This window comes from Perna viridis, chromosome 2, assembly GCF_037379345.1.
Source record: "Perna viridis isolate PV_CMFRI_1.1 ecotype Kerala chromosome 2, ASM3737934v1, whole genome shotgun sequence".
Classification (NCBI taxonomy): domain Eukaryota; kingdom Metazoa; phylum Mollusca; class Bivalvia; order Mytilida; family Mytilidae; genus Perna; species Perna viridis.
In genome coordinates this window covers 53,384,843-53,405,970 of record NC_142446.1, presented here as the reverse complement: position 1 = coordinate 53,405,970, position 21,128 = coordinate 53,384,843, and the positions used below count along the sequence as shown (strand labels likewise).

The 21,128-nt window shown below is 31.3% G+C and overlaps 1 protein-coding gene across 2 annotated transcripts in view; it reads left to right on the top strand.

The window, feature by feature from the left end:
- LOC148626006 (DNA polymerase alpha catalytic subunit-like) overlaps positions 1–19,331 on the top strand; it is a 39,252-nt gene extending 19,921 nt beyond the window's left edge. Inside the window, exons 20-39 of one of the 2 annotated variants that reach the window (XM_088569536.1) lie at positions 96–212; positions 752–939; positions 1,241–1,370; positions 1,809–1,922; positions 2,053–2,158; positions 3,039–3,154; positions 3,984–4,133; positions 4,537–4,659; positions 5,333–5,365; positions 5,995–6,087; positions 8,249–8,454; positions 9,408–9,540; positions 9,795–9,926; positions 10,705–10,780; positions 11,795–11,893; positions 14,486–14,670; positions 15,464–15,595; positions 16,112–16,228; positions 17,290–17,383; positions 17,939–19,331. In XM_088569536.1, coding sequence (XP_088425662.1) covers positions 96–212; positions 752–939; positions 1,241–1,370; positions 1,809–1,922; positions 2,053–2,158; positions 3,039–3,154; positions 3,984–4,133; positions 4,537–4,659; positions 5,333–5,365; positions 5,995–6,087; positions 8,249–8,454; positions 9,408–9,540; positions 9,795–9,926; positions 10,705–10,780; positions 11,795–11,893; positions 14,486–14,670; positions 15,464–15,595; positions 16,112–16,228; positions 17,290–17,383; positions 17,939–18,096 — 2,502 coding nt within the window. In that variant the 3' untranslated portion in view covers positions 18,097–19,331. Of the gene's footprint in view, positions 1–95; positions 213–751; positions 940–1,240; positions 1,371–1,808; positions 1,923–2,052; positions 2,159–3,038; positions 3,155–3,983; positions 4,134–4,536; positions 4,660–5,332; positions 5,366–5,994; positions 6,088–8,248; positions 8,455–9,407; positions 9,541–9,794; positions 9,927–10,704; positions 10,781–11,794; positions 11,894–13,854; positions 14,442–14,485; positions 14,671–15,463; positions 15,596–16,111; positions 16,229–17,289; positions 17,384–17,938 lie in introns of those variants that run through there. The other variant, XM_088569537.1, reaches the window with a different exon arrangement.
- Positions 19,332–21,128: the final 1,797 nt, after the last annotated feature.

Here is a 21,128-nt window from a genome sequence, read left to right as displayed (position 1 = left end):
TTTTGTGTAAAACTTACACTCAGCTGCATAATTCACATTTGATAGAAATTTCTAGCACTGAATTTTATAGCAAGTATCACTTCTTTCCTTTTCAGGGACATGATATTTATGGTTTTGATTTAGATGTGCTGTTACACAGAATAAATACAAATAAAATACCTCATTGGTCAAAAATAGGCAGGTTGAAAAGAACAAAGATGCCAAAATTGTCTGTAAGTACACTGTTTATATGACTACCTTCAAAAATGTATATCTGTGATACCTAAGGCCAAAAAAAATATCCTAGATTCTCATCTGACCAAATTTTTTCACCCTTCCCAAAATATTTTATTTTGATATTTTACCCAGATTTGGTAAATTTCTTTCAAATTGTTAGCATTTTTCACTTAAATTGATAAAAAAAAATTTACTCACCTTCCCCTAATTTAAAAAAAAATGTTGGATGAGAATCTTGGAAATTTTTGATGATGGCCTAAAATTGCTACATATGAATTGAATAGGAATACTTTTCAGACTTTTTTCAATACACTTAATTTCATTGAAGAAATTTATTCCAATAATCAACAGTGAAAAATTTGATATATTGTCAATTTAATTTGAGTGCATGGTCCACTTGATATCATGTTGTTAGTAGGTATGAATGCTTTGCCAATGTAGGTCAGAATTCAACCAATCTCTCCAAAGATTGTTATGAGAATATTTGACGTTTTCTCTCATTTAAACAGTTTAATCATGTAAGTTATCTTTACAGGGCCACCCAGGAAATAAAGGTGGCTATACAGACAAGACGTCTACCTGTGGTCGATTAGTCTGTGATGTTATGATTTCTGCAAGGGAACTTCTCAGATGTAAGAGTTACGATCTCACAGAGCTGACTCATCAGATACTGCATGCAAAAAGAAAAGAAGTTGACTATGATGAAATCAAAAACATGTACTTGTAAGTTTCTTACATGTTACTGCCAATTTGCGAAAATTAGTACACCACAAAGAATAAGTTAACAGTATTTTCTGGAGTTAGAAGAAGAATTTGAGCCTCTTCCAGTCAGTTTTACCCATATATTTTACTGTATTCCATTTTTCATGGGCATATTTAAATACACTTTGAAACTGCAAATTAATAAAATAGTTAGATAATTCATAAAACTTGCTTACAGTGTTGTTTTCTAACTGTTATGATAATAAAATTAATCAAATGTTTTACCACATAGACAAAACTAAGAATGACTTTATAATTTCAGGTCTTCTCAGCATTTATTTCATTTGATTGAGCTAAACTTGATGGATTCTACATTCATTTTGAAAATTATGTATGAGTTGAATGTTCTACCTCTGGCCTTACAGATAACTAATATTTGTGGGAATGTTATGGTTAGTATTTTCATCTACATACAGGTCATGCAAGTTGTGTTAATGCTTATGTATGCACTTGAATGTGAATATATACCTTTGACCATGCTTATAAGGCTAGCGGTTACATTACATCCTCTCCGCACAACAATAAACTACAATTTTTCTTTAAGCTTAAGTTTTCATCTGTTTTATCTTTTGGCTGTTCCAGGAAAAAGTGTATGGAAGGGTTGGACAGCACATTTTTTACACCTCACCACCCATAGAATTAAAACTAGAAGTACCCCCATCCATACTATTTTTAAAAGATGCTGTCAACCCCCCCCCCCCCCCCCTATACATTTTTTCCTGAAATAGTCCTTGAATTATTCACATTTAATAATTTTTAATGACTTAATATTTAAGCATGTTGTATAGTTACAACGTTATTTAAGTACCCATTTTCTCATTTCATTTTAGACGAGAACTTTAATGGGAGGAAGATCTGAGAGAAATGAATACCTTTTACTGCATGCCTTTACAGAGAAGAATTTTATTGTTCCTGACAAAGAATACAAGAAAAGACAACCTGTGGTAAGGTTCAATATTAGCGAGTGGTTGAAATGTAAAATGAAACTACATAGCAAAGTACATTTTTAAGTCATTTTAAAAATTGTTAAATTTTTAATATGGAGTTGATAAAAGTAGTTAATTTGTATTTTAGCATGAAGCACATGATGATGAAGAAATTGATGGTACAAAATCACAGAAAACTCAGGGGAGAAGAAAACCTGCATATGCTGGTGGATTGGTGTTAGAGCCTAAGAAAGGTTGGTTGAGAAAATATTAGGGAAGGTTGGTAGGGAAATTATTTCTTTTCTCAAATATATTTTACATTGAGTTAATTTGGAAACAATCTAGACTAACAGTGCTTGACCAAAAATGGCCATAAAATGTTTAGGGTAGATGTGGTAGCAGGAAACAGTCATATTTTTTTTTTACCTGAATGGATTTATTTATACTGATTGGTTATCTGATTTCAACAGTCAGTGAGGTTAGGTTTAAGAATATTAAGTAAGGGCTCTTGAGGTGAGAGCGACCTAATAATCCATTAGTTTTGTACTCTTGAAATTAACTTTTTGAAAAAAATTGCTCATTAATTGAATAGTCTCCTCTCAATTGGCAAAAAAGACAGGTGCAGATAATTATGGTAATAAGAAAAAGTTATGATAACCAATGCTCTACATGTTCATGCATGAATGACCAATTTAAGGTTAGTAAGAAAACAAGGTACCTGCATGTACAATCTAGAAATGTTTTACATAAAAAAAATTCAGGAAGTAATTACTGTGAAAGAACTTTAATTTGTGGATCCCAATTTAGTGGATTAGGGAAGATACATAAGTTTGTGGGTTCTTGAATTCGTGGTGATGAGGTTTTCAGTAAACACTTCAATGCAATCTCCATTTCGTTCGAAACCAAATTTCATGGTTTGGCTCAACCATGAAAACCAGGAAAATTGGTACCTCATGAACAATATTACTTTCACAATAATACATCAAACACCCATTAAGATATAATGATTCTATTTCTTGGTCTGAAAAAAACAAGGTTTGAACAAACTGTACTGTGAGTCACCTAAAATATTTGCTTGCTTTTACATAAATTGGTATTTGTATTGTTTATCAACTTTGATCTCATCTATTTTAGGGTTTTATGATAAGTTCATACTGCTGTTAGACTTCAACAGTTTGTATCCATCAATTATACAGGAATATAACATTTGTTTTACCACTGTCAACAGAGATTCTGTAAATAAAACAGGGGTAAGTTGACCAATTTGGATAGAAAATACTGTTAGCATCAAACAAGATTTTCTTCCATGGTAAAATGGATTTCTGCTTTTTTCAAATCTGGAATTTACTTTTGTTTCTCTTTTTTCAGTATGTTTACTCCAATTTCGTCAATTTCTCTCTTTTTTTTTTTGTTGGTATCCTAGAATCATGTATAACATTTATGGTTTTGACCTAGAAGTGTTGAATACTGGTTTGGTGTTAGATTTCAAAATTTGCTCCATCACCTTTCACCTCCAAGGTATGTGATCACCTGTCTTACTTTATATGAAGCAAATCCTTGTGCAAAAAATATTTTAAAAATTGTACATTCAATTTTTTTTAAAAACACTTAAGGTAAATATTAGTGATGAATGTTTTAATTACAGTAATTTTCAAAATTACAATCTTACTCAACAACTGGGCAATATATTGGAATCACTTTGTCCATCATAATTTTGTTGCAATTATCTCATCTCCCATATTTTTTATATATGGGGCATATGAAGTAAGCAACTTTTGGTGCTGTCGAATATCAACTTCCTGTTTTGTGGGACCTAGTCATTTTACAGAATATGAAAAGATAGAGAAAATTTTCATTGCAAAAATCTTTACTCCCAAAAGATGGATTGATTTCAAATTTGGTGTGTGGCTTTAAATAGATGTGGCCTGTGTTGTATGCTCTTTCTTTGATGTAAACTTACTGTATTAGTATGCTTAGCACAACATCGCATACTATTTCATGTTTGTTCCTAGTTTCAACAATTTTTGAAGATATGAAAGAAAAAAAATGGTAACATTTTTTTTAACTTGTTTATCACAGGCAGATGATGGAGAAGAGATGTTGATAGAGGTACCAGATTCTGGGCTGGAACCAGGAATCCTACCTACAGAAATACGTAAACTTGTTGAGAGTCGGCGGCAAGTCAAACAGTTAATGAAAGGAGATATCAATCCTGACCAGTACATTCAGGTATTGGTTGATTCAGTCATAAAAAACTTGAATGTATTGTTCTGACACACTTAAAAGAAATGTTGAAAAGGGTACTTTTTGATATCATTGATACTCTGTTCATCAATTTATGTCTTCCCTACAAAGGTTGGACGAAATTTTGTTTTTGCCCTTTCTTTCTGTCTATTCATTACTATTGTAAGTGCAACTCCTCAAAAACTACTCCACTGAATTTCATGAACTTCGTGGGTAGTTAGGACATGATATTTAGTATACATATTACCAGGATTTATGTTAAACTGAATTTTGTGGGAGTTTTATCCCTATGAACTTTAGAACAGGGGAAGATATAGCTTTTGGATGGCAGAAACAAACTTTAATTAAAATACAGTTTTAAGCAGGACTCTTTGAATTCAACTTTCAGTATGACATCAGACAGAAGGCTTTGAAGTTAACAGCTAACAGTATGTATGGATGTTTAGGATTTACTTTCTCTAGATTCTATGCCAAACCTTTAGCAGCTTTGATCACTGGAAAAGGAAGAGAGGTAAAGTAGTATATTTTTTATAGCAAGTAAAACAGATCTATTCAGGGAATAGAGTTCTACCCTAGGTTGAATGACCATTACCTGATAACTGCTCTAGGTAATTTAGAAGGAGATTTGAGCTTTCTATCAAACAGATTCAAATGCATATTCCTATTATAGAAAGTTTAATTTCCTTTCAATTATTCAGTTGAGTACTGAAGTAAGTTGTTCAGTTACTGGTAATTCAATCACAAGAAGGCGAACTCCTCTTAAATTATATACTTAAATCGCTGTTATGCGTTATTCCTTTGCCAGTAAAGTGCGAAGAAATACATCTATGTTAACACTGCTGTTCATCTTACCTTCTGTTTGTCTATGACACCTAGTCAACCTACTTCATTAGAAACCTACTTAACTTGGCTTATATGTGGCCCAAATGAATATCAAAAGCTTTCTTTTTTTTAAGGTCAGAGATCAAGGTCAAAGAGTAAAATTCTTTGAGAAGAGTGTGCCTTGCTATGACTGTGTTTTTTTGTTGTTTACATAAAAAGCAAAGAAATTATTGCATGATGTTGAATTCAAGTGCTTTCATCAGAAATGAAAATTGTGATTTGTTAGACAATATTGCAGCATGCTGCGCTGAATTCTATTCTGTACAAAAACATACTTGTGCTATAATAATTGTTTCTTTCAGATTTTAATGAAAACTAAAGACACAGTTCAAGCTGTAAGTTAACCAAGGTGTAGTCACCCATTACTTTGGATATTAGTCACAATCAATATTAACATTCAGTTAAATGAGAAACATTATTGAACAAAAAAGGATGATACATTTAGCTTCTTACATTTTAACATATGGATCCAGATACTGAAGTTTTGATGGTATTTCTGCACTAAATTTTGGAGAATGCTTTAAAAAATTGGCATTTAATTGTTGAAGTTGGAGGAATTTGAGAAAATTTATGTGATGGGCTTTTAATTCTCCCTACCTTTTATGTGTAACTTTAAAAAAAAAAAAACAAAAAAACAAAAACAACTTTTTAGACCATACCCATGGTAAAAAAGGTGATACACACATGACCAACATTTCGGGCAACACATAGGCTGTGTCTATTTCAAAAAATGAAGGAACTAGTTCTTTTTAGAATCAAAATAATCACGGAAACTCAATTTTATGATTTTTGTACCTTTTCTGTCATTATTTATGTTTCCATGATTTGTTTCTTAATTGTCCAATTATTTTTATGTACTGGGTAATAATTGCTTATCTTCAAAACTTTTAAATGGTTCAAAACAAGAGTAACATTATTTTTTGTTGTACAATTTGTATAGTAAGATTATTTGTATTTTTTTTAGATGAATTTGGATGTTATATATGGAGACACAGATTCTATTATGATCAACACAAATTGTACAGAATATGAGCAAGTTTTTAAAATTGGAAATCGTGTAAGTTATATATTGAAATAGTAACAGTAATAAGTATTATAATGTCTTCCACCTACTTAGGTCAGAAGATCTATTGTTTTTTACCTGTTTGTCTCTGTCTGTTTATCAGAAACTACTGCTCCAAATTTTATGAAACTTTGTAGGTAGTTACAACATGATATTTAGCATATTACTAGTAATTTATAGTCCTTTGAATTATGTAGGAGTTACACCCCTTTGAACTTTTGAATGGTGTTGGGAGACATACATTTTTATAAGGCAAGAACAAACTTTGATTTAATACATCTTGCCAATGGAGATGTAAAGTGGATACAATAATAAAACCTTCCATCTATTATTTTGTAATACCCTTGTTAACATTTGTATATCAACCCTCTTCAAGGGAGTTTTAAAGCATTGGTTCATACTTAGTCCTCAGGAAAATCTATAACCCTATGAATAGTCAAGATAATAAGTCAAAGATTGGCATGCAATAGTTTTCTTTACTCTTATTGTTTAAATGAAAAGTAACCATGCTTTTCTTGACTTGTTATTTACAATTACAATCAACCTTCTTCAAAGGCATGTATGTTAAATTTGATTGGCAAATGTGTAACATAAGAAGAAAGATTAAATCTATAATGCTGATGTGGGTTTGCATTTAATATGCTTACTGATTTCTGTGTTGTAGTACATTAACAGAGTCTGTATCTTACAACAGGTCTGGTATCACAAAAATACTTTTAATTATACAGTAGATTCCGCTTAATTGCATAGCCTATTTGCCAGTAAAAATTATGCAAATAACCAGGCTATTCTTATAACAGAAATTACGATTTTACCGGAAGTGCGAGTTCAGGTAAGACGACGATACTGTGGATCAACCAGGGATATTACTGTTCAACATTTCTGATCTGGTATTTAATTGTTATAGACCTTCTCATTGTATTGTTCTTTTATCAATAAATAATAATATATATTGTGTTTGTCTTGTTTATTGACCTTCTTTACGCTGTGTGTATTTATAAGTAAAACCACGTGTTTCTCATCTATAAATAGTCAAGTAATTTCCTGAACTTTCTACGAAAGCAAATCCCATATTTCATATTTCAGGCAGGATTCAGTGTAATAATCATCAATGTTTGCAGTTTTTGGGCTTTTGAAATGGTCTGTGTGTTTTTATTCCTCTGTTCATTGTACACTGATAGTTGTGTATTATACGCGTCATTGACCTCGATATATTCCTATGAAGAGTGGATAGTATGGGGCACCTTAGGGTAGTTGAATTTCATTAGACATTGTACTGAATGAATGACTTTTAATTTTCGTATGATATTTATGCTTAGTAACCCAAGCTCACTCAAAACTGTTCAGCTCATTAAAGAAAATTAAATTTACATTGATAATCATTTGTAGTCGGAAGAATTTAAATAGGGACAAAAAATACCCCAAGCCGAACCTCAAGCCGCATCATAAGGTGATGTTCGGCATGTCGTCAGAAGTCATTGTTCACCTAGGTGCTTGTTTATTTTAATGTAATTAGAAATCATTTATATTGTCTTTTATGTCCATGATTTTTTAATCCATTATTACCACCTCCTGATTGATGATAATCTAGTTTTTACAACAATAAATATGATCGACATATTTATGACCCGAAGGCTTAAAATAGAATTTGGGAAATCCTGTCTTTACCTGGGCGAGGCAAAATTCTCTATGCAATAAACCGAAATGCACCTCCAAGGCCTATGCAAATAAGCGATTTTTTCCCTAATAGAATAATAGGAAATGGTTTTGTGCAGGAGAAAATTATGCTAATAACCGAAATATGCAATAAAGCGATATGCGATTAAGTGGAGTCGACTGTATTTTACTTTTTTAATTTGAAGGCCTTGAAATTACTGGGGAAATGAAGGATGTTCTCAGACAGAAGTTTTTTTATGCTCAGGCCAGATTTTTATACATAGAATTTTAAAGGAATTGCCAAACAATAAGAAGCTTGCCATATTTGAACACTCAGTCTTTTGTTTGACTTAAAAATTGTACCCTATTTGGATAGATAATCTATTATCTCCTATCTTTTTTCATTCAAAAAGGCTTATTCATCTGCCCTTTTTTTTTGTTCATTTGAAATGACTATCAAATTGTCAACCAAAAAAAATCTTGTTTTCCTGTCTTGTAGGTGAAAGCAGAGATCAATAAATTGTACAGACTGTTAGAAATTGACATTGACTATGTTTTCAAGTCGATGTTACTACTGAAGAAAAAGAAGTATGCTGCTCTCAGTATAAAGAAAGCTCCTGATGGCTCTCTGAATGAAGAGAAAGAACTGAAAGGTTTAGATATAGTCAGGAGAGACTGGTGTGATTTGGCTAAAGAAGCTGGACAGTAAGTTTTTGGACATAATAAAATTACTAGCTGTAGACAACTTTCACATATGCCTATCTGGTGGAAACTGGTCTACGGTTTATACTAGATGAAGAAAGAAAAACAGATTTGAAAGCTATTAGAATAGTAATATTTATGTGGAAATACGTCTCAAAACATAAAAAATATCTGTAGTGCTTTTATGATATATTTATGTTTTAAAAACTCTTTTATTTACTTGAATTGTGTTTCTGTTACCTTGGCTCTAATTGCAATGTCTTCTGATCTTTAGTCTGTTGACCTCAGTTGACCTTGATATTATTGAACGTTTCCAGAACAGAAGTGAATGTGAGTCTTCTACAGCAGGAATTTCACCCAAACGGTTATATTTTACCTACATACTTTGTAAAAAGAAAATTATACTAGCAAAAATGATTGAGATTTTAATTTGAGATTTCAGTTCGCAAAATATTCTTAATGAACTTTGACCTAAGTCTGACAAAAAAGTAGCACCAGACAGACGCTTAATACCAGCTAATACTCGAATGTATGGCAAGAAGATTACTTTCATTTATTACTCAGAACTTCATAATCTTTGGAAGGCTTGACCAAAAATAAGGGAAAAAAAATCAAATACATTATCAGCTGGAGAGAATTCATTAAAGTTAACCAAGTTTCAAGGATTACTTTGGTGTTATATTAAGGAATAACCTCCAAGTTGAGAGGTTAGTGGAAAAATTTATCCCAATTGGAACCGCTTTATTTTAAGTGGAGTATCCCATGTGTATTCTGGAAGTTTTGAGTGGTCCATTGTATCGATCAAAGCTACAGGCAAAAATTTCAGTAAAAGAATGCATGTAAGCATATGGAATACATGTCTCAATTTATGTGTGTTTTATGATGAAATGTTATTCTGCTATATTTGATAGAAATGCAAAGTGATAGTTCTAAGATTTTGAAATATTTATTTGTAGATTTGTAGTTGGCCAGATTTTGTCTGGAGAAAATAGAGAGCTTATTGTAGAGACAATTCACAGCAAATTAATGGAAGTTGGTGAAAAAGTCAAGAATGGAGAAATACCTATAGAACTTTTTTACATTACCAAGGTAAATGTCAGGAAGAATTCAAAACAGCAATTTATTATAACCATAAAATTTGTAGGCTACAGACACAGTCAGATTGTTCATCTCACATGTTGGTCATAGCACAATCCCTGCTGAATCTGGTCAATTGCATATCATTTGAATTTCATATGAGTCTACATTGTATAGTAAAGATTGTTTGCCGTGAGCATTCCATGCATTGAGAATAACCTATTTCAGTTTTAACTTCATCACTGTACCTTTATATATATTTACAGCAATTAACAAAGAATCCAGAGGATTATCCTGACAAGAAGAGTCTGCCACATGTCCAGGTAGCTCTGAGGTATAACAGTAAAGGTGGTAAGAAGATGAAGGCTGGTGATACTGTGGCATATGTTGTTTGTGAGGTAACAGTTCTTATTAATCAGTAATAATTTGATATCCTGACATAATTTTGATTTAACTTGCAACAAGCTTTCTGACTATTTGGTTCTCTTTGAGCAAATGTTTATCCTGTTAGGGACTATGATGCCTTCAACTTTCAGCAACTTGAATTAAAGTATCCCAAACAATTTTGATTATGAACCAATTCTTCATATTTGGATTTTAATTGAGTGTATATTTAAGGATTATATGAAATTTCACTTTCTATATTTAGATTAGATTAAAGTAACCCAAACAATTATGATTATGAACCAATTCTTCATATTTGGATTTTTATTGAGTATATTTTTAAGGGTTATATGAAATTTCACATTCTATATTTAACTTAGGTTAAAGTAACCCAAACAATTTTGATTATGAACCAATTCTTCATATTTGGATTTTAATTGAGTATTTATTTAAAGACGAAATTTCACTTTCTATAAACCATGTTATTTTGTAAAGGATGTTATACAACAGTCAACCAATCAATAAAAAAATAGAGATTTCTTAAATGATATAACAATTACAAGAAATATAAACAAATGTGTGATTAGATAACATTTGATAAATTTCCAGACCATATTGGTATTTTTACCACATTGAGATATTCTTTTTTAAATACCAGTATAGTCTGACTACTCACCTATGGTCTAGACAATCATGAATTTCCATTTAATTAATATAAAAAGGTATTTTGAAAACTTGCCAAAACTTTTTTTATCTTTTCTAGTTTCATTTGACAATATTTATCTTTTGTAGGATGGTTCAACTCTACCAGCATCACAGAGAGCTTATCACCCTGAGGAACTTGCCAAGAGTGAAACTTTGAAGATTGGTATGGCTGCTTCTTATTCTCTCCTAATTTAAGATGAAAGTTTTGAAAGTTATTGCTCTCTGCAATGAATTTAGTCTGCTTTTTCTGTTTTCTACATGTAAAACAGAAATCTTGCGATGAAAAAGAAATCTTTTATTATTACAAACTATGAAGCAGTTGTCCTTTCTTTGTCTCATTCTGATCCATCAAACCATAAATGCTTAAAGCAAACTTGATTTTTCTGCTTTAAGGAGGTAGACTTAGGGTAAGGGACACAACTCTAAAATCATTGATATGTTTGTATCATATTCAATTTTACCAAAGCCCTTCAAGCTTTCATTTGAAGCAGAATAAAATCAATCCAAGTTAATTAGGTGCTTACATAATTTTGATGTGAAATGCTCAATGCTAACGTTCCAATGATTTTTTAGAGTTGTGTCCCATACCTTAGGTCTACCTCCTTAAAACTGAATTTTGCTTTTTTTTAAATTTGGATCTTATCATTTGCTTTTTATTTGTAATCATCTGTTAACTTCGAGTCTTGTCAACTTCTGCCTTTTTTTGTTGACTTTATAATATCATGTCTTTTAAAAAATTGAATTAAAAATAATAAGGGCTTTTGAAAAGTAAATGATCCAGCCTGTGATTAATAACAGTGATGTAAACATTTACTGTGAAAGTACTATTGTTTGTGAGGTACCAATTATGTGTTTTTCATGGGTGAGCCAAAGCACGAAATTTGGTTCCAAACAAATAGGTTTGTTTTGTTTGTTTGTTGGGGTTTAACGTCCGAGCAGCAATATTTCAGCTATATTCAGACGACCAAACAAATAGGAGATTCCAATTTTAATGTATACAGTAAAACCTCAAATCCACAAACTTGAGTATCTTTCCTAATCCATGAAAATTTGTATTCACGAATTAAAGTACTTTCACAGTATCCCTCTTTTGGAAGGACTAATTAGTGCTTCTCTTTATTTTTGGTAATTTTATATTGTGACTAGGCATCCTAGGCATTTATTTATTTTTTTCTAGATAACAAGTATTATTTAGCCAACCAAGTCCATCCTGTGATATCCAGATTGTGTGATCCTATCGAGGGAACAGATGCTGCTCATTTGGCTGAATGTTTGGGTAATAAATAGTTTCTAACTGCTGACTTGTAAAACTGTTAATGTCATGAAAAGTAGTGAAAAACATTTTTTAGATCAGAAAAACTGTCTAAATGACTTATATGAATATCTAGAATATTTTTATGAATATTTTTGTACTTTAATATAGGGTATGTAAGTCTTGTCAAATGACTCCCTGATTTTGTGAGAATGGGTCCTTGTCTACCATTCAAATGCATGGAGATTCGTCATTAACATAGCATTGAGTTCATTATAAAAAGCAAAATGTTTTTTTGTGTAGAAATACTGATAAAAAAATGACAAATATTTAGTTCCACAGAAAAGAAAAGAATGTTAAGAAAAGCATAAATTAAAAGATTTTGGTTTGTGATGCAGCATTTCGATTTCTTGGAAATAAACAATAAAATACAGATCAGTCTTAGGATTTCAATATATTCTACATTAAAAATTTTTGAATGGAAACTGAAGCCAAAACAAGTCTTACAAACCCTATTCACATACTTAAACCAAAATGAATATGATGATGATATTGCTTGCTTTTTTCAAACTAGTCCTTACTCTTGTAATTGGGAAATATACATTGTTTTATTTAAAATGGGAAATTTGGGAAAATGGTCGAAAAGCTCAACTTTGTAGTTAAAATCATTAATTTAAAGAATATAACAAGAAAAAGACAAGTCGAAACAATTAATCTGTTATTTTGAACAGAAACATTATATACAGCACTTTGACTAGTGATTTGGAAATAATCTTTTTAGGAATAATAATTTTATTTTTAACCAATTGGGAAACTCCTTTAGGGGAAACAGCCTTATTTTGAAGGCACTTTAAGGAGGTAGACCTAGGGTAAGGGACATAACTCTTGAAATCAGTGATATGTTAGAATCATTCAATTTCACCAATGCCTATCAAGCTTTTAATTGAAACAGAATGAATCAACCCAAGTTACTTTGATGGTGTAAAACCACTATTAAAAGTCCCATTACTTTCTTTTTGGAATTAGGCAATTTTCAAGGTCCTAATCTTTTTTGAAGTTTGTTAAAATGAATGTTTTATCATAGAGAGGACCCTTTAAAGACTCTCTCATAAAATATGCAGCATACCTTTAATGGCCTCTAAAAAGAATAGTGAAGTGAAAGTACACCGGTACTAAATACTATGTTCCTTTTGAAATTTTGACAAATCAATGGGCTTGAGATCTAGACTAACAAAGTATTCTCTACATCAAAGTTCAAAACTGTTGTATTCAGTGTGTACTTGACATGATCAGCTTTCAGATGATACCCAGTTTGCATATAGTCGACTCCACTTAATCGCATATCGCTTTATTGCATATTTCGGTTATTAGCATAATTTTCTCCTGCACAAAACCATTTCCTATTATTCTATTTGCAAAAAACTCGCTTATTTGCATAGGCCTTGCAGGTGCATTTCGGTTTATTGCATAGAGAATTTTGCCTCATCCAGATCAAGACAGGTTTTCCCAAATTCTATTTTAAGCCTTCGGGTCATAAATATGTCAATCATATTTATTGTTGTAAAAACTATATTATCATCAATCAGGAGGTGTTAATATGGATTAAAAACATAATGGACATAAAAGACCATTTAAATGATTTTTAATTACATTAAAATAAACAAGCACCTAGGTGAACAATGACTTTTGACGACATGCCAAACATCACCTTATGATGCGGCTTGGGGTTCGACTTGGGGTGTTTTTTGTCCCTATTTAAATTCTTCCGACTGCAAATGATTATCAATGTAAATTTAATTTTCTTTAATGAGCTGAACAGTTTTAAGTGAGCTTGGATTACTAGGCATAAATATCAACCGAAAATTAAGTCATCATTCATTCAGAACAATATCTAATGAAATTCAACTATCCTAAGGTGCCCCATACTATCCACACTTCATAGGAATATATCAAGGTCAATGACACGTATAATACACAACTTTCAGTGTACAATGGTGATGAACAGAGGAATAAAAACACACAGACCATTTCGAAAGCCCACAAACTGCAAACATTGATGAATATTACAGAAAGGTCAGGAAATTACTGGACTATTTATAGATAAGAAACACGTGGTAAATACACACAACGTAAAGAAGGTCAATAAACAAGACAAACACAATTTATATTTATTGATAAAAGAACAATACATTGAGAAGGTCTATAACAATTAAATACCAGATCAGAAATGTTGAACAGTGATATCCCTGGTTGATCCACAGTATCGTGGTCTTACCTGAATTCACATTCCGGTAAAATTGTAATTTCGGTTATAAGAATAGCCCGGTTATTTGCATAATTTTTACTGGCAAATAGGCTATGCAATTAAGCGGAATCCACTGTACTGGCTAAATAACAAAAATTGTACAATGCATCCTAGGAACTGCCCTTTTTTTTACGGACTACTTTCATGTATGTGCAGGCGACTGGTTCCCCTTAATAGTGGTATTATACCTGATGCTTACATGATGTAAAATGCTGAATACAATCGTATCATAGATTTGTAAGAGTTGTGTCCCTTACCCTAAGTCTACTTCCTTAAGGAAACAATATCTCTGATATGTGATTCAATTACAGGTTTGGATCCCAGTGGTTACAAACATTCAGCTAACCAACAGGAGTTAGATGACGATGATGCCCTGTTGGGAGGAGTAGAAATGTCAGATGAGGAGAAATACAAAGATTGTGATAAGTTTAAGTTTACCTGTCCACATCCTACTTGTGGAAGAGAAGTTATATTTGATGGTGTTTTCACAGGAGCTGTAAGTTTATTTCAGTGTCACCTGTCTATACTGAACACTTGGGACTGTAGATTATGTCTATTTATGATATATGTTCTGTTTACCCAAGAACAAATACATTTAAACTGACATCAAAAGATTTAGAAAGTGTCTGGTTTAGACAGGATTTAGGTCAGACAGGTTTCACTTCAATCCTTTAGTTGAGCTACCAGCCAAATGAACTTACTAGTATATTGTTGAGTTAATCTATAAATCTTTTGAACCTGTAATATGCTTTATCCTTTCCTGAATCTTCAAAGTTATGCCTTTGGATAGTTTTTACAGTTGTGAAATTGATATCTGAATTGGTATTTTCAGGGATGACTTCGGGAAGCGATTTGGAGCTATTATTTCTTTCCTAATTCCTTAGGCCCTGCATTCTGGTAGAAGGGCCAGAAGATCCTTCAAATAGATCTTCCGATCTTCTTTGCAATGAAGAAATGTCCTGTGGATTTTTCTAAATGGCCTTTCTCTATCTAGATCCAAAGGACATATGGCCAATTCTGTTGTCTTTCCAAAGAGTTCCCTGGAAGTTATAAGCTTGGTTATCAGATCACCTTTCATTGACATTCAAAATTTAAACTCTATGGATAACTTTTCCACTGAAAAAATCTTTAACTTTCCAGTGGAGAATTTATAATTATACAGCTCTTCTGAAAATATCATTTATTAAGTAAAATTGACAGCTAAAACTATATTGAATTAGCTTATGAAATTGACCATGGTGCAAGAGTATCATATAATTTTATTCAGTATATTGGTGATTTTTTGACAGGAGCAATTCTTAGAATGTACATTGTCAAAGTGTCCCAACAAGGATTGTCCAGTGAAACTTGGTGAAATAGTGGACCAGGTTGTCAATAAATTGACGTTAGAAATTAGACAACATGTGAAGAGTTATTACCAGGCAAGTTGTCTCCCTACATTTATGTGATGGTGTTTACCATTGCATATTCTAAGTAGTTTCTGCAAATTACACTACAATAAATAAAAAAAATTCTATAATACAAATGTTAAAATCACAAAAAGTTCAAGATTTTACTAATCATTTTCATAAATAAGGATAAAAGTAGGACTTGTCCTGAGGGCTATTCGAGTAATGCCACAATACATAAGGGGTACCACCAAGAAAATTAATTTCATTTGTGCAATGTATTGTGTAAAATATCAGAAATACCCACCACCTGGGTTTAAATATTTAAGTGGTGTTCTGTCCCCTCCAGGGAAATTTTTACTGGAATAGCCCTGAATTAGCATAAATTGATTTGTTCATTAATCTTAATTTCATTGTCTTTAGTCTAGATTTAAAGTTTATATTTAAGATGACATAATAACAAACTTGATAGTTGTGATATTTTGAGTAAGATATTTTTAATAATAGAGAGTAGTAATGATACAGGAAAAAAATGACTTTGTTTTTTAGGGTTGGATGAGATGTGAAGATACTGCCTGTGGTATGGTTACAAAGAAATTACCTCTTATTTTCCAGAGAGGGCATCCAATTTGTTCTGCTTGTAATAAAGGCATACTCCATACACAGGTACCATCAGTAGTTTCAAGAGAAAAAGTTTATTTGTTTTAATTGATGGAAGACTACAAACGAAGGTTGACTGGTGGATAATTTGTTTTGCTTTACCTAAGGCTGTTCAAAGTTATTTGATTGGTTCTGATGTTTTTTTTTCTCCCATGAAATCCATTGTTGATGGAGGCATTTTAAAAAAAAACCAAAAATTTATTGCCCACAAAAATGATGAAGGTGCTTTTGCATTGTTCATGGACAGAAAAAAAAATCAGGAAGGATGTGCTCTTTTGTTTTATTTTTTACTGATATGACAATAAAAATGGGTGGTGAGATGTCCTCAAAAGAGAGGAGGGAGATTTACAACAAAGATTTTTTTTGTCAGCCTAAAGGCCTTTCACAAAGGCTTGGGAAATTATAGAAATCATTAAACAGAATATTAGATTTGTTCATTTCAATCAAATTGTGTGGGTTTATTCCACTTTGATATTAAAAAAAAGTTAATTATTGTTGGAGATGTTCAATTCCCGGATTTTACAGATAAAATTTTGTGATTGTAGCTCCTCCTGAAACCCTCTTGGGAATTGATGAACTTTCATAAAAGGGGGAGGGCAATGGGTATTTCCTTTTAGAGTTTGCTCATGTTTTCAATTATTATTTGTTTACTAAGGCCATCTTAAAAAAAAAAGAGATCCTAGATTCTCATCCAACTTTTTTCAAAATTAGGGTCAAGCTGGCAAATTTATTTCCTATTTTTGATCAATTAAATTGAAAAATGCTGTCAATTTGAAAGAAATTGACCTAAAGTGGGGAAAAATCAAAATGATTTTTTTCAGGGAGGGTAAAAAATTGGAAGGGAGGGGATGAAAATCTAGGATATTTTTTTTTATTTTGGCCTTTAGAGCTTTTTTTTTTTTACAGTTATCATTGTATAGGGGATATGGGAGGTGCTCATTTTTGTATGCAGAAACAAACTTCAATTTTTAAAGATTAAATTTAAAATAGGGTATACTAAGTAGAACATTTTTTTGTCATTTTGATTATCTGTGTGTGTTCAAATTTTAATCCTCTTTTCTCAACAGACTACTGATTCTTGGTTATATACACAATTATGTTACTACCAATACATATTTGACTTTGAGAGAGCAAGAATAAAACTGAGTGATAAAGAACAGTGTAAGTACATAGACTGTGGTAAGGGAGGTAATAGTTTTAATTTTTCTGTCAAATTTTGTAAGGGCTGTTCCATTAAAAGATATGAGGTACCCAGGGATGGCACCTTCTCACCAGCGGCACCCCTCATATACAAGAATAAAAGTGCCTTTCCCCCTTCTCTTGTATGTTTTACTGGAACAACTCTAAAGTTGGATATTATTGTGAAAAACATGACCAATTTAAAATTGCAATCACATTGACTGGCATTTTAAACTTACCATTCAGAATGCAGGAATTTTTTCTTAGAATTACAAAAGTTGTAATTGTTTTTATTAGTAAAATGACAAGATCGCAATGATTCCTGCCCTCTATAATAAAAATACACGAGTATTAGTCAGTGCTTCTCTGTCTTTACAAAAATCTAGAATTTTATTGCTTCAATTGATTAAGATCATTGATTAACATAATTTCATCAGGAGATTCCACAAACTGCATTGTTTTATTATTAAAAACAGTTCTTTAAGACAAAAATTTCTATCAGATGATTAGTATTTATTTTCTATTTTCTTATTTCAGCTGTTGTGAATGTTAAACTGATAGGCTTTAAGGAACAGTATGACATCCTGAAGAATGTTGTCAGTAAATGGCTGCGAAAAAATGCTTACTCAGAAGTCAACTTAACCAAATTATTTGATGGACTTGCAGTTCTAAGGACAAATATTAAATCAGAATAGGACATGCATACTAACAATATGTAATGATATGATTTTTAATTATTTATTATGTCATTAATGTAATATTGTTTCATTAAGATTTGACCATACTGCTGTACATTGATATTTTTATATACCTGTCAAGTGTAGACATATCTGTATGTCTTTCGTAAACATTTTACATTGTATAAGAGAACACCTTGTTTAATATACTTAAAACTTCACACAATTATGGTGGTCTTATGGTCTGTATACTTACTATAGTAAATTGAATTATTAGTGTCAGCAGAATATCTGCTGGTGTGTTAGTTGCCAAAAAAAAAAATCTATTATTTTTGCAATGAAAAATGGATTGTGGTGCAAATAGAAGTTACGCATACTTAAGTGGCAGCTGTAGTTCCATAGTTCCATCAAGTAATCCTATGTTATTATTGGTTATTTGTTAAAGTGTTCTTTCACTGAATTACAATATCCATGAAAATTTGAAACCCAGGAACAATAATACCTCATAAGTATTAAATAACAATTCAGGGAAATTTGAATATACATAGTCAGATTCTTGTTAGATTATAATACATGTATATGGTTAATTGGAATTTTTACAATTACAATGTAATCAGGTCTTACAATATTGATAAAAACTCAAGTGACAACAAGGCCATCATCAAAAGAATTCCTAGATTCTCATCCAACATTTTTCAAAATAAGGAGCTGGCGGGTAAATTTTTATTTATTTTGTTTTTATCAATTTAAGTGAAAAATGCTGTCAATTTTAAAGGAAAAAATAGACCTATATTGTTGTGAAATAAATCAAAATGAAAATTTTCTAGGAGAGGATGAGAATCTAGGATATTCTTAAGTTTTGGCGTAATCAAAATGGTTTTTTGATTGAGCAGCATAATTATTTCTTATTATTAATACATCAAATGCTAATTTTGTTTATGAGTGCAAAGTTTTTTGTATTTCTTTTACGATATTAAATTTGAAATTCATGTGTGTTCAGAAATAGATATTTTTAATTAAACACCTACTTACATGATTATTTCTAATGAGCCAGACTGCTGTGTGTTCTATCATCATTGCATGCAAAAATTTTCTATATATTTTATTTCAAGGGAAAAAGAGGTATTTTTTGATATTTTGTATAGTTTGGTAAGCAATATAGGTGTGTAAATAGTAGATATACCAGTTTGTATGAATAGAAAAAAAGGACTTTTTTACATTTATTTCTATACCATAATACATGTATTAGATAGTGCTGTGTTTTTACTTTGTTTATTAATACCAAAATGTACTCAGATGTGCACAAAACATTAATTAATGCCTCTATTCATACTTCATTTGACTAAAAAAGTCTATTGCAAACAATACTATAAGACATGATGTCATTAATGTTGGAGCAATCTTGTGGCCCAATTAATGTTGAAGCAGTCTTGTGGCCCAATTAATGTTGAAGCAATCTTGTGGCCCAATTAATTTTCAGTTGGTAGCTGACTGTATTACCATGCAATTCTCTTTAAAAAATGTGATGTATTAATATTAATTGATATAATGTTTTATTTGAAAAATATCAACTCAACAGTATTTAATTTCATGAAAAAAAATTGAAGTTAATTAAAGAAGTTGATATCTATACAAGTTTCACTAGTTATAAAACTTTTTTCTCTATGATAATTTTTTTGTTTTTGCTGTTGAAAATTTGGTGACTTGGTATTCTGCCACTGCCAAAGGTGGAAATTATAAGGATCACCCATCTATGATGTCACCAGCTGTTACAGTAGATCAACATAGAAATTGTCACAATGTCACTTTTGACCAATCAGATTTAATAGACAATGTAATGCAATCACACAACAAGCAATGCCAACAGCATTTTTTTTACATCACTTGTTCATATCAATCATCAGTGGTGTGATATTGGTAATATCTAGTCTCCCAGAAGTAGTTATGCTTATACGTATACCTACAAAGTATCAGGGGAGTTAAGTTATATTACTCTCTGTTCAATAAAATGAAAACCCACTAAGAAAAGGCCAAGAAAATAATATGTTGGGTTCAGGTTACCCTTCTTACCTTATTTTTCTGCCTACCTTAGCATATTATATTGGTGTTAATATATTTTTTTTTTATAAAATTATAACTTGGCCAATCATTTTATTGTTGAGTATATTAAAGTCAAGAAATCCTCCCATTGGTATCTATATAAAATAGTGTTAAAAAATGATTTTACCTACCTACCCTATTTAGTCAAACAATATGAACTTAAACAGATAATTTTTTTTTGTTGGCCTTATAGAAAATGTGAAATTCAGTTTGAACTTTGGCATTACGAGATTTGCTGTTCATAGCTCTCAATCTGTTTTATGGGTATATTTTCTGATTTCTCTTATTTAAAACTTCAATGATATTTGGCCAGAATAAGAAAAGGGATACTTCAGTGTTTTACATAACACTTAAACATGACGAAACTTGCTTTTGTATGGAATTATAAGGTTTGTTGGTCCCAGTATGTCCTGTGGATATATTAACTGGATTCTTTCATTAAAAACTTGAATCATATCTTACCAGAATAAGAAAAGGATACTTCTATGTTGTAAAAAAAAAGGTCTTTTACACATTGCACTTTATAAACTATATCTTTCAAGTGTTAATGAATACAGAGGCCTAGTTTTCTGTTGGTGAATGTAAATAGAATATGTAAATGAATATAAGCCTACTGTCTCCTAATATAACCTATATTTTTTATGAGTGCAATGTAAAGGTTTGTTTTACAGTTATTTTTTTTTTAAAATAGAATTATTCTGTACAATGCATATGTTTGTTGATCGTAAATTATTAGCAGGTTAAGCATTACAAAGAAAATTTTCTTTGTATTCCCAGTTTATCTAAAATAAGTTGGTTCCATACGTCTGTCACAACCTGTTGTCACTTGTTTTTGACCCATTTCCATCAAACTTGTGTGAATGGTTAATAGATATAAAGCTTGAACAGGATTGATTTTCAGAGAAATTGGTCAGGAAATAATAGTCTAGGCTTGTTGCCTGGGTAGTGCC